Here is a 12,892-nt window from a genome sequence, read left to right on the forward strand (position 1 = left end):
GTCCCGCACACACCAAACTTTTGTAATATGCTCTATTTTATTTCTGCCAACGTACTTGACAACCGAATAAAAACACTAAGGGGTTCCCTATCTGTGAAATTAACCCCGTGCCTTTTGCTTTTTTTTATTTTTATTTTCCCAGAACAATGCACCAAAGCAACAAAACACTCCTCCCCATCCATTTGTGAGATATGAGACTCTTCTCAACTCAATAATGCATTGAAGGGGTATTTATAGGCAACTAGCCTCGACGTCCCCTCCAAGTAAACCACTACTGCCTCTAGCGGTTTACGTTGCTTGCTTCCAATGCATAAACCGCTACTGCCTGTAGCGGTTTATAGTCAAACGCTGCTGCACAGAAACCGCTACTGCCTATAGCGGTTTCTGTTGAAATACCCTTGCTTGTAAACCGCGGCTGCCAGTAGTGGTTTACATTATACCCTAATCCGTTGCTGGCAGTAGCGGTTTCTATAGATTCGTCAAAAAAATGCAATTGCGTCTGGGTTCCTGAAAATGTGTAATCAGAAAAATATGAGGGCCATTTTATTTATTTGAGAAAATTGTTATAGTATTTTTTAGATAAATCGTAACGATATTTTGATATTTTATTAGTATTAAAGTATAAGTTAATTTTTTTAATTATTTTTATTGTCTTATTTTAATTATATCAAGTATTTAAAATAATTTTTATTTTAATAAATAATAATATATACCATATCTAAATTATTTCAAAAATATATATTAAGAATAAGATTAGACAAGCTGACACGTAATGGTATTTAGATGTGATCAAGTGTGTTCGGTAAAAAATTTTTTATTTTTTATTAAGACAATTTGAATACAGTATACATACATATCAAACGAATATCAGTAAATATTGTGTCTAAAATGTATCCATCACATGAACACAACAATTTAACAAAATGTATGTACTTCATAACTAGAAACTAATGCCAGCCTCTCAAGTCGTACACTAGTTTGGAATTTATTATATTATTGATGGGTTCTTGGTTTAAATTAATAAGAACGTACAAAAATGATGCTCAAGTGATATAATGGTTTAAGAACTCTTCTATTATTGATGGATTCTTGATTTAAAAATAGCTGGAAACTCACGTGCATACAATTAGATATGTCTTTATTTAAATTTGATAATTAATTCTTAGATGATTAGATATGTTTCATTAAACTATCATTTAATAATTTTTAATTATTAATTTCATATAAAAGCATCGACACGTAAGCTGTCACCTTTAAAAAAATAAAGAATGTATTAAGTAAATGGCAATGTCTCAAATAACACATTAGTTTCAGAAGTTTTATACAATTGAAAGATTCCGATTAAAATCAATAAGATATACCAAAATGGCAAAATGAGGTATTCTAAAATACCTCTTTTTTTCTTCTTTAAACCTCTTTATGAAAAAAGTGGTCTTATTAATTGAACTACAATCTTGCCCTTTTTTTTTTTTTTTTTTCATGACCTTGGCCACTTATAATACCTTTTTAATCAAAACGAAAAAGAAAAAACATCCTAAAAATAAATAATTATTATTCCTTTCGAATGAAAAATCCACTTTTATTAGCCATGTTGAGTATGAATAGATAATAAAATAAAATCTCACTAAAATATGAAATTAATGATAAAATTGTACATTAAATATAAATTAAGTAAAATTTTCAATTTAGTGAATTAACTTCAGTTTTGAAGAACCAATTTGAAATAGTTGAATGGTTTGCTCACTCATTTACTTAAGTAAGTGTTAAGAGTTTGAATCTCATTTTGTACGGACAACAATCCATGACAAACCCTTACATAAAACTCTAATCTATAATAAATTTATTTTTGACCTACCAACCGAATAATACTATAAGAAACCAAAATAAAAACTCTATTTTAAAACCATTAAATAATATAAAATCTCCGAATATAACCTCTAACAAGAGTTCAAACAAATAAAAAATTAATAATTTAGAATTATAAGTAGAAAGTCAAACTATAAATCCAATATTGCAAACATCTTGGTATATGTAAATATACTAATGCTAATATATGCTCCATAATCTAAATACAACCCACCATAATAACCTTTACAAATAGGTATGAATCACAAAGTGAATTAAAATAATTTGGTGATTGTATCAAAAGTTGTAGCTCAAATTATTAAAATAGCACCCAAAAATTTATATTCCTGATACTAAAAAATACAAATTATTAATAAATGTGCGGTAAGATTATAGTTTTCACTTTTCAATAAATGCGTAGACAATTCTCATAAGCCAAAGACTCCGAACAAATGTCATCATCCTCCCAATGTTGAGTTATTCAAATTTTCCGCTAAGAATCATCACTATAAGAAAAAGTGTATTTTTCGACGCTAAAAATCGACGGCTATCTCTTCTGTCGATATTATTAAAAAAAATAATTAAAAATAAAATATTAAAATCGATAGCAAAGTCGTCGATTTTTTTGGTAATCCTTTAACCATCTTCTCATTATCGACACATTGTCGACGAGCTGTGGGTGAAAAATACTTTTATTTTAAAATCGACGAACCTAGCGTCTATTTTATTATTTAAAATATCGACACATTTTGTCGTCGATAAATTTAAACGGTCTTAATCACTTTTTAAAATTAAATAGATGGCACAGATTTAATGTATAAAATCGACGGCCAAGACGTCATTTTTTTTTTCAAATTAAAATCGACGGATATGCTGTCGATTTTTATCAATAAAATAAATTTCCCCCACTCACTCCCCGCGTTTCCTTCATTTCCCCAAATTCACCATTTCAATTTTCACTAACCCTTATTTTCCCCAACTCACTCCTCGCATACTTCAACATTCCTTCTCCATCGCCGCCGTGCCACCATCGCATCAGGATGATCTCTCCCTCCTCCTTCGCCTCTCCTCCGATGATCTCCACAAAGAATCAGGTTTTCCTTCTCTCTCTCTCTCTCTCTATCAATTTCAAATCTTAAATTCACTTCAACTTTTTCTCTGTCTCGCATTTTGGAATTTGTAAACAGAGGAGCTTCGGACATTGATTCCTAAAGGCTTTGAAGTAATTGGAGCGCTTGCTTACGGAACCGGTGCCGACGCTCAAGCGGCAGTTCATGCTTCTCGCAGAATGAGGAAGCTTCTATACGGTGAAGAGCAAGGGGATAATCGACCGGTGATCGGAACAGTTGCCGCCGGTTCTGGCGAGCTGAAATTTTTCGTGTCGGAGAGTGGAAAATCGAATAGCCTCGAAGAGGTTGATTCAGTTGTTGAAGAAGAACATTCGGAGAAATGTATGGGAGAATGGTTGCTTGATTCGTTGTGAGCTTCCGATCAAGTTGCCAGTATATTATCTTCTCAAGAATACGAGTGGTTAGTTTTTTCAATTTTTTGTTTCTTCTAATCTCTAAGTGTTCGTTTGGATTGGTGTTAATTTTGCTTTGCATGTTCTGTTGGGGTTGTATTTTGAAATTAACTTCAATCAATTCATTGTTTTTGCATTGCCATGTTATGAAGCAATCTAGGGATTGGAAATTGGGGTTTGTGAGCTAGTAGCGTTAATTGATAATACTTTGATGATGGAAGTTATAGAGCACAGGACTTATGAGATGCTATCACATGGGAGACAGAAATGAAGTAAGGTATGTTCTGTAATCTGGCATGGATATATAGGATATTTCTTTTAACATTTACCTGTCTCTTTTAGAAAATACTATCACAAGGCTATTTTGTCTGCTGTTGTTAAGTTTCATAGAAGAATTTACATATTCTATTTTGTCTGCTGTTGTTAAGTTTCATAGAAGAATTTACATATTCTATCTCCAGACGTTTTTTGTTTATCGTTATGATCTTATCATGCATCTCTGTTATGTGAAATATTTTGCTCTCTGCAGTTGAAGTTAGGAGATCCTTCAAAATCCGAAGCTGAATTCCAGGACCTATGCTAATCAAACCATAAGCCATTGCAAGTTTTTCACTGTGATAATTTACTGCACTCTCTTTTTCCTCCATATCTATGTTCTTCAGAACAACAGATACATTTGGAGTGTATCCAGCATGTTCTAGCTTTTCTCTCATCCAGCAATCATTTCATAAATCTTTGGTGTTTTTGGGTGTTCTCTATCTCCCGTTACAAATTCATGAATCGTTCCATGCACTTCAATGGAGCTGAAACCTGGTTCTTTATGAATCCCTGCATCCTTCATAGCTCTTCTTATATCAGCAACATTTTTCCATCTGTTTGATGCAGCATAGATGTTTGACATTAGGAGATTGTATCCACATTTTTCGGATTCTAATGATAGAAACTGTTTTGCAGCCCATTCAGCAAGGTTCACATTTTTGTGAACTTTGCAAGTAGCAAGAAAAGATCCCCATATGGTCGAGTTTGGCCTCATAGGCATGTCCTTAATTAGTTCTTGAGCTTCTTTGAGTGATCCTGCTCGACCGAGAAGGTCTACCATACAGCCATAGTGTTCAATCTTTGGGACCAAACTGAATTCATTAACCATTCTGCAAAACAGCCTCTTTCCTTCTTGAACCAATCCGGCATGGCTACAAGCATGAAGAACTGCAATGAATGTTATGTCATTAGAGATAACTCCTAGTGCTTCCATTTCAGCAAAGAACTAGTACTAGAAGTAGCAATATTATAATTGTGCATGCCACCTATATCTTTTTTCCTTATTATTAGCTTCATAAACATTAATTAAGATAAACTCACCGGATATATTAGCCAAGGTAACACACTTCAAAACCTTCGTTGATTGATCCTTTACTCTTATATCTTAGTTCTTATTATAATAATTAACACCATATATATATATATATATATATATATATATATATATATATTGTAAACTGTTTAGGATGAAGCACAGGTGCAGGTATGGGAAGGGTACACAGATTGGAGGAACAGACCTGCCATAAGAGGAGTTCATGGTGGAATGCTTGCAGCTTCCTTCATTTTAGGTTGGTTACTTTTGCTGGCGTCATAATATATATCAAATGCAAGCAATCTTGTTATGTACGTGTCCAAGTTCATGCACTTTTTGCCATCCAGCTCTGCCAACATTATCACAAACTTCATTTGTATATGCTTATGTTCTTAAATTATCAGACAAAGAACGTGAAGCAAAGCTCCATGTTGAAGCCGAGGCAAGCTGCATGGCTGTTTCACCACTCTGGTCTTGATGCTTCTGCATTGCTTTTCGCTGATGATGTTACCTTTTGACTTTTATCTTTTGAACAAGAAAATAAACATGCATTGACAGACTACTTTCACTATAAGTGAAGCAGAATATGACAAGTAGAAATTGTAGTTTTGCAAAAGTTTCAATGATCTATAGCTTTAATTTTGAATATCATCATATGCATAACAGTAAGTCGGATGGGTTTTGACTATTGAATTTTGATTACTTTGCTGATATAGTAAGGAAGGTAGCTGAACCTTGTTTGCAGGTGGACATGGAAAAATCTTTTGGTGATTGGCCAAGTGACTATCCTTGTGGTTGGAAAAGATATCCTAACCACTACCGGCGAGGTAGCATTAAATACTTCATCAATTAGAAAAAAACTAGATTCAATAATAATAAACAATTGTTATTCAAGTATAATGCAAGGATGGTTTCAATTTTATTTTTAATTGATTCGTTCATTTTCTACCTTGTATTGTTATTGATCTAGGTTGGATCTCAGTGCACCATTCTCACGGATAATAATTGTGAAGATGCCTATGATCTGCTTTAAAATTCTGTACTAAAGAAATTATTGGTATAAAATTTAATGTTTCTCAAATATTATAAAAGATAAAATAGATTTTTTGTTCTATAGTGTTTGTGATTTTCCTCAAAACTATTTTTTAACATTTAATTTTATTCAATTTTATGCATAATATTTTTTATTTGTGTCAAAATTATGGCTAGACATTTTTAATTTTGTTCCTCATATTTTAGATGGACTTCTGGGAATAATTTGGTTTTATTAAATGTGTATATGCTTATGTTCTTAATTATTAGTCTATTAATTCATTTGTATATAGGGCAGAATAATGTGCAGCTTATACCTATAACATAATAATCTGTGTAAACTTTCTTGACATGTGATAATTTGATAGTTGACTCATTAAACTCATCTCTCTCATTCCCATCATCTTCAGACTCATCAGAATTTGTAGGTTTAGAATTTGAATTACATACAAGAAATCCAAGAAGAAAGCCACTTGGCCAAGTCATAGATCCCATAGTACTCTTAACTTTAGGGAGTAGTGCTTTTGGTTTAGGTACCAAAAGCCTCATGTTCATACTTTGGCATGCCAATGAAATCACATAATGATTATGTTTCTCCATGATAGTGGAACTAGACAATATTGTTGTGGAAATAGACTGAGCAGCAACATGATTTATCTGTGATTTCTCAAGGGACAAGTTGAAGGAACATGAATTTGATGTTCCTGTTTCTTGAGGCCTAACTCCACAGATGCTGCTACTCATAAGAATCTGAAGAGCATGGCCTTTGAGCATAACATCATTTATTGAGTATACGCTCATTGATGAAGAGCAAACACTCATCTCTTATTACCATTGAGTTGAGCTTTGTTTTGGACATATTTAAATTTGGTGCAGTTTTGCAGTGAAAATATATGGGAAATGTTGTGATTTAGTTTCAGATACATGACAAGGCTAGGAAGTTTGCATATCAAACAGGAGCTAAGGTGGTTGTTGCTTATGGCGGAGCTCCAATAAACCATCAGGTTTCTTTTCAATTGTTGATCTTTTTTTGGTTCTCTGTTCTCTTTTACCTAGGATTAGTTATGCTACTATTGATGCTATTTTTGATAGATGCTTCAATTTTTGTCGTAGTTGCTCCATTGAATGATCTATGTTCTCCACCTAATGAGATATGGTATGAGTGTTTATGAACTACAGTTTCTTTGAAAATGTGAAGATGTGCTAATTAGCCATAAATTACCAATCACAGTTTGAGAGTATCTAGAAATTTTATAAACATGTCACTATAGTTGGTGTGCTTTTGTTCTTGCTGCAAATTTGGCTGAATTGATCCAATTTGTAGGCTAGAGTCTAGATGCTGTATAGCCCATAATATAATATTTTATTTATCAATGGCAGTATGAACATTTAGTATCTGATTGATATATATATATATATATATATATATATATCACCAATAAGTTATGAATTTTCCAGCTACGAGATCTTGAGAAGGGAGTGGACATTCTCGTCGCAACTCCTGAAAGACTGGTAGATTTGCTGGAGAGAGCTAGAGTTTCACTTCAGATGATCAGATATCTTGCACTAGATGAGGCAGATAGGAAGTTGGATATGGGTTTTTGAGTCACAAATAAAGAAGATTGTTGAACAAATGGATATGCCTACTCAAGGTGTAAGACAAATTACCTTTTATCTATGTTAGCAAGATATGCTTCAATGTGGTGAAGTAGAGAGAGAGAGAGAGAGAGAGAGAGAGAGAGAGAGAGAGAGAGAGAGAGAGAGAGAGAGAGAGAGAGAGAGATCAGTTGTGAACATATCTGAATTATTGTTGTAATTTATGGTTGACATGCAGAGACTAGCCTCCGATTTCTGTCAAGATACATTTTTCTCGCTGTTATGAGCAAATAGATTTGTTTTTATATTTAAAAGTTTATTTGTCTTGTTATCTAATATTCTATATAAATTTTATTTCTATATTTAAAAGTTTATCTGCATTAATTGTTTACTATTTTTCAAATAAAAAAAATAATTAAAAAAATATAGCTAATAAAATCGACGGTAATGTTGTCGCTTTTTAAATTTAAAATAGACAAAAAAAATATAGACAAAGAATTTGTCGGTATCTAAATAATTAAATCGACGGCAGTTGTGTCAATTTTATTGAATCAAATATCGACAGAAATAGCGTCGATTTTATATAATAATATCGACGACAATGTTGTCGATTTTATTGAATCAAATATTTACAAAAAGGCATCGATTTTATATAATAATATCGACGACAACGTTGTCGATTTTAGTAAGAAGGTAAAGTTATCAAACTTATATTATAGACGAAAATGGTGTCGATTTTATTAAATTATTATCAACGGCTAGGCAAGCCGTCGATTTTATTCGAATTTTGAAAAATTGACAAACTTCATAGCGACCACCTCCACCATCCATTTTGCCGTCAATTTTTAATATTATCGACGGCTTAACCGTCGATTTTTCCATCAATTTTAACGATGTTTCTTGTAGTGCATTTCACTACATTCCATATTTAAATGTCCGTCTTGCATGAGAGGAGTTTTATGGTCGAGAGTGTCGTCGCGTATGAAAACGACCGGAAGAAAGAATTTCAAAAATTGAAAAAGTCTTGCCATATGAACTTTCTCAAAAATGTTATAAACGTTACAAAATAATCAAATATTAAATATATATTCTTAAAATAAATTTTAGAGATTGAATTTTTATGTAATTTTTTATATAAAAAATTAGATTTTTTTATTTTTAAAATTTAATAATTTTATAATAAATAAATTACTTTTGTCCTTCTTTTTCTTGTAAATAACTGAATTTTTTTGTTTAAAAAATTGAAAAGGTTTCTAGAAATTGAATTTGCTAAAGTTTTTTTATACACCTTCTATTTAAATATTCTCATAAAAAATTTGATAAAATGCATAAATTGTTTACAAATAAGAAAGTCATTGAGCACCTGCAAAAAAAGTATGTTAATTTTTGTCACATTTTTTTAAATACTTTGGAATTTGTTTATCACTTGTCTATTTTAGAGTTATTTTTTCACAAAAAATAAAATTTCAAACACCATTTTATCATGACAATTATATCTTTTAGAATTATTGAAGTCGTTCTTTTGATTGACTTTTTATTAACAATTATTTTTATTTTTCTCAAGTTATTTTAAAAAAATATCTGTAATTATTAAAAAATAATTTTATGCATAGATAAAAATACAAATTTAAAGGAATATTTTTTTTAATAAGTTGTCTTTAATTTATTACTTGCTCAAAATTATAAGATGAAAATTTCTATTTGATTTTCCAAAACATGAATTTTCTCCAAATGGCTCGTACAAATTAATTCCATGAATATGAGCCTTCTTTTCATCTTATCTGTTTTACATTTTACAGATTACAAAAAATAGTCTCTTTCATTTTTCGTACATTTCACAGGGTGTAACATCATAATTTTTTCAAAATTTCATTTTAATTAAAACGTAGAGTTTTATTTCTTAAAAATAGGAATCAACCTGTTTTCTTTCTTCAAGAGAAAACGATTAAGATTAGATTATATTATAATTTACGTGTTTAAAAATTTGAATATAATCGTTTGTACAAAAATAGGATTAATAGTCAAATTAATTTTTGAAAAATAAGACATTTTTTAAATTTGTTCTTAAAAATTTTTTCAATCAAATTGGTCTTTCAAATATTACGAATTAATTATATCTATCCTTCAGTTACTCTACTTATAATTTTTGTCAATAATTGATAACATAAAATGCTAACTAATAACATACATGACAAGTAACATGTTTAATTAGACGTTAACTAAATATGTTTAAGAAAATCTATCAATTTAGTCACTAGATCATATTAGGAATAATATTTTTATAATTAAAAAGAATGACTAATTAAATTAATAAATTTTTATAAATATATTTTATCAATATCTAATTAGACATATTAGATAGGTATTATATATATTATTGATTAACGTTTTACAGCATCAATCATTAAAAAAAATTGTTAATAAAATAATGGAAAGATAAATGTGATTAATTAAAAAAACTTTTAAGAATAAATTTAAAAAATCTCTTATCTTTTTTAGATTAATTTAAATATTAACCCTACAAAAATAGTTACACTTTGATCCAAAACTTCTATTAATTACAATTCTATCCCTATGTGATTAAAATTGCAATGATTGGGTTTATGACTTATTTGTGATGTTTGATTTTACGATTCTTTTAGGGCTTATTTGAAATATTTTAAAAAAAGTTTGAATTTAAAGATGGATAAACTAAAATACTTGGACATACGCGACACGTGTCGAAAAAATCTCTGCTCCACCAAGTTACCTCCACTCACCCACACTTGTAAAGAGGCACAGGTAAGGAGAAAAATCATCCTTTAATGTATACAGTATACACTCACTTGGATGCTCAACCCCCTCCCCCCTCTTTCCCCCAAAACACTTCAAAAATTCATCAAATTCTTCGAAATTAAAGAAACATGGAGAGCTACAGTTGAGAGAGAGACTGAAGAAAACAAAAAGTAAGATGATCATCCACGGGCAAGCTTTAAATTAAACAAGGATGAGCAGAATTTTTGGTGAAGGTTCCCTCTTGAACCCGAGAATGAGTAACGGAAGAGGAACTGAAATTTGGTGATCAACAACAACGATTATTGTCTCATTATTTGGAGAAGGAGATGAGACTAAGCAAAGATTGAGAAACTCGAATTGTTGTCGAAATACCCGAACCACACACAAAAATCACTTACTATTTGGTTTAAGCTTCAATCAAGGAGATGACCAGCGAGGATCGATGCGTGCGCGTACCTGACGCGCGCGCGTGAATTGATGCTTTGCACATCGACGCGTGCGCGTACCTGACGCGTACGCGTGATACGCGAAAAGGATCATCGATGCATGCGTGTACCTGACGCGTACACGTGACATGCACCACGTACAGAAAACGCAGAAGACGTTGGGGGCGATTTTGGTCTGAGTTTGGACCTAGTTTTCGGCCCAGAAACACAGACTAGAGCGAGGGGACAAGCAGAGACTCAAGACACATTCATATTACGCATAGTTTTAGTTTTTTAACTTTGAATCTTAGAGAGAAAATCACTACTTCCTCTAGGGTTCTTCACATTCATAGATTTCTAGTTTTATGCTTTTGATTTTGGATATTGAGAAGAGTCACTAGCTCCGCTGAAGCCTTTATTATTCTAGTTTGTTCTCTTATTCCCTTGACTTTTTAATTGCCCATTAACCCTGTTCAGATATGGATGTTTATGGTTTTGAAATTTATTAATGTAAAGAATTATTTTTACCTTTAATTAATTTCCAGTTATTATTTAATTTATCAGGTCTTCTTCTTATTCCTTTTATATGTCTGTGAACGTTATATTCATGTCAATGGAGTAGACTCCTAACTTGACTTTGGAGTTGATTAATAGGAAAACCTTGAGTTGGAACACTCAAGTGTTAATTTTAATTGGAAGTTGTTGGCTGACTCTCTAGTCTCTAACTCTAATCCTTCCTTAGGAGAGGATTAGGACTTGAGGTTCAGAGTTGGTTAGTTAGTTACTTGACTTTCCCTTATCAGGTAAGGGATGACTAAGTAGAACAATAACCTCTTACTATTACACTTGGAAAAATCCAACAAGGATAGAACTTCCGATTAATCTTCTCCGGGTCAAGGCTTTTTATTTCAATTACATAAAACCTCTTGTTAATTTTCATTGCTTTAATTTATAATTATTTATTTTTTCTATTCTCCAACTCTAAAATTTCTCGGAAAACTCCTGACCAATAACTCGCACCCTTTTGTCAACTCGTTGGGAGACGACCTGGGATTTCTACTCCCAGTATTTTTATTCTCAATTTGTGACAAATCTTTCTAAATTGATAAGCAGAATTTTCGTCGGTTAAGAACTGTACTTGCAACGTTATTCCTACTATAAATTCTTAATCGGCAATTTTCTGCCACGTCAACATATAAAAATGTGGAGTAATGGTGGTGTAGACACGTCCGACCATGTAGGTCCTCCTAAGCTTGCGTCCACTTGTTGTTTGCATCTACACCTCGTCTTTTGTGATCAGTGGATTTTAGGCCTGCTCAACAATCTGAGCCTCATGCTTTTCTGAGGCTCTTACTAAATTGCCCTTGTAATAGGTTTTGAAAATATCACTTAGATTCAAGGTGACTTCTCTAACTAATGTCACCATTTGGTCAAACAAATATTGTGAGTTGTGTTTTCAGATTTATTGCTTATAACATTTTTGTAGTAATTGACAATTATAAGTAAACAGATTCTGTCCAAAAAGACCTGCGTACCAATTCTAACATGCGGCAAACTATTTGTACATCAGGATTAAGTTCCTCTTCCTTCTCTATTAGAGTAAGCTGTTGAAACTATACTCGATACTTTATTATTATAAGAATAACTGCCTATTCCAAAAACTACTCCCAACTTCTAAACTTCCTTCACCGCATTGAATTCAAAACCAATAATTTTGGCTCAAACCCCTTTATCATAATATTAAGGGATAAGTACTATTTTAGTTTCTACAATTTGAGATGAAAAATAAAATTATTCTTAATGTAGTTTTTTTTGTTCAAAATCATTCTTGACATTAAAATTATTTTTAAAATGATCATTTTATTAAAAAGATGATAAGTTTTAGACCATTTTACTCATATCTCTCTAATCCTATCCTTTTTCTTTCCTTAGGGGTGGCAACACTATCCAGATTCACAGGTGTCCTACCTTTCCCGGTCCTATTCAGTCGGAGTGGATAATTATCAGCCTCGATGCGAGGCGGGGTTGAGTAGGGTGAAAATCCGTCCCTATTTTTGTTTAATTTATATGTGGAAGTGATTTTTGTTATATAAATTGTAAAATTTAATTTTGTTTGCTAAATTTTAATGGTTATAGAAGCGGGTAGGGATAAGGCATGTACTCACGGGGCCGGTTAAGATTCCCTTTTGTACTACCCACGAGTAGGGGAAGGCAGATTCAATACTGATTAAAGTAGGATAGGTCGAGGTCAGGTAGAATGAAAACCTGCCCCTTTGGGCTCGATGGCGACAACTATTGGATCTCTATTATTTTATCGTGGAAAGAAATTTTAAACATCAATATCCT

General features: G+C 31.9%; 1 protein-coding gene and 1 pseudogene across 1 annotated transcript; both read right to left on the reverse strand.

Annotated features, from left to right (window-relative positions):
* Nucleotides 1–4,076: 4,076 nt before the first annotated feature.
* Nucleotides 4,077–4,619, reverse strand: LOC110272060 (pentatricopeptide repeat-containing protein At3g26782, mitochondrial pseudogene; annotated as a pseudogene).
* Nucleotides 4,620–6,029: 1,410 nt separating this feature from the next.
* LOC148565210 (uncharacterized) lies at nucleotides 6,030–6,572 on the reverse strand. Its single transcript, XM_088487128.1, has one exon. It carries the CDS (start codon nucleotides 6,570–6,572, stop codon nucleotides 6,030–6,032), a length of 543 nt encoding a protein of 180 aa, XP_088343254.1.
* Between the last annotated feature and the right edge of the window lie 6,320 nt (nucleotides 6,573–12,892).

This window comes from Arachis ipaensis, chromosome B5 (assembly GCF_059453495.1).
Source record: "Arachis ipaensis isolate K30076 ecotype BB chromosome B5, ASM5945349v1, whole genome shotgun sequence".
Lineage (NCBI taxonomy): Eukaryota > Viridiplantae > Streptophyta > Magnoliopsida > Fabales > Fabaceae > Arachis > Arachis ipaensis.

Bases quoted from the DNA above. Each gene is read 5' to 3' on its own strand.
- LOC148565210 (XM_088487128.1), bottom strand. From the start codon at position 6,572: ATGAGTGTTTGCTCTTCATCAATGAGCGTATACTCAATAAATGATGTT.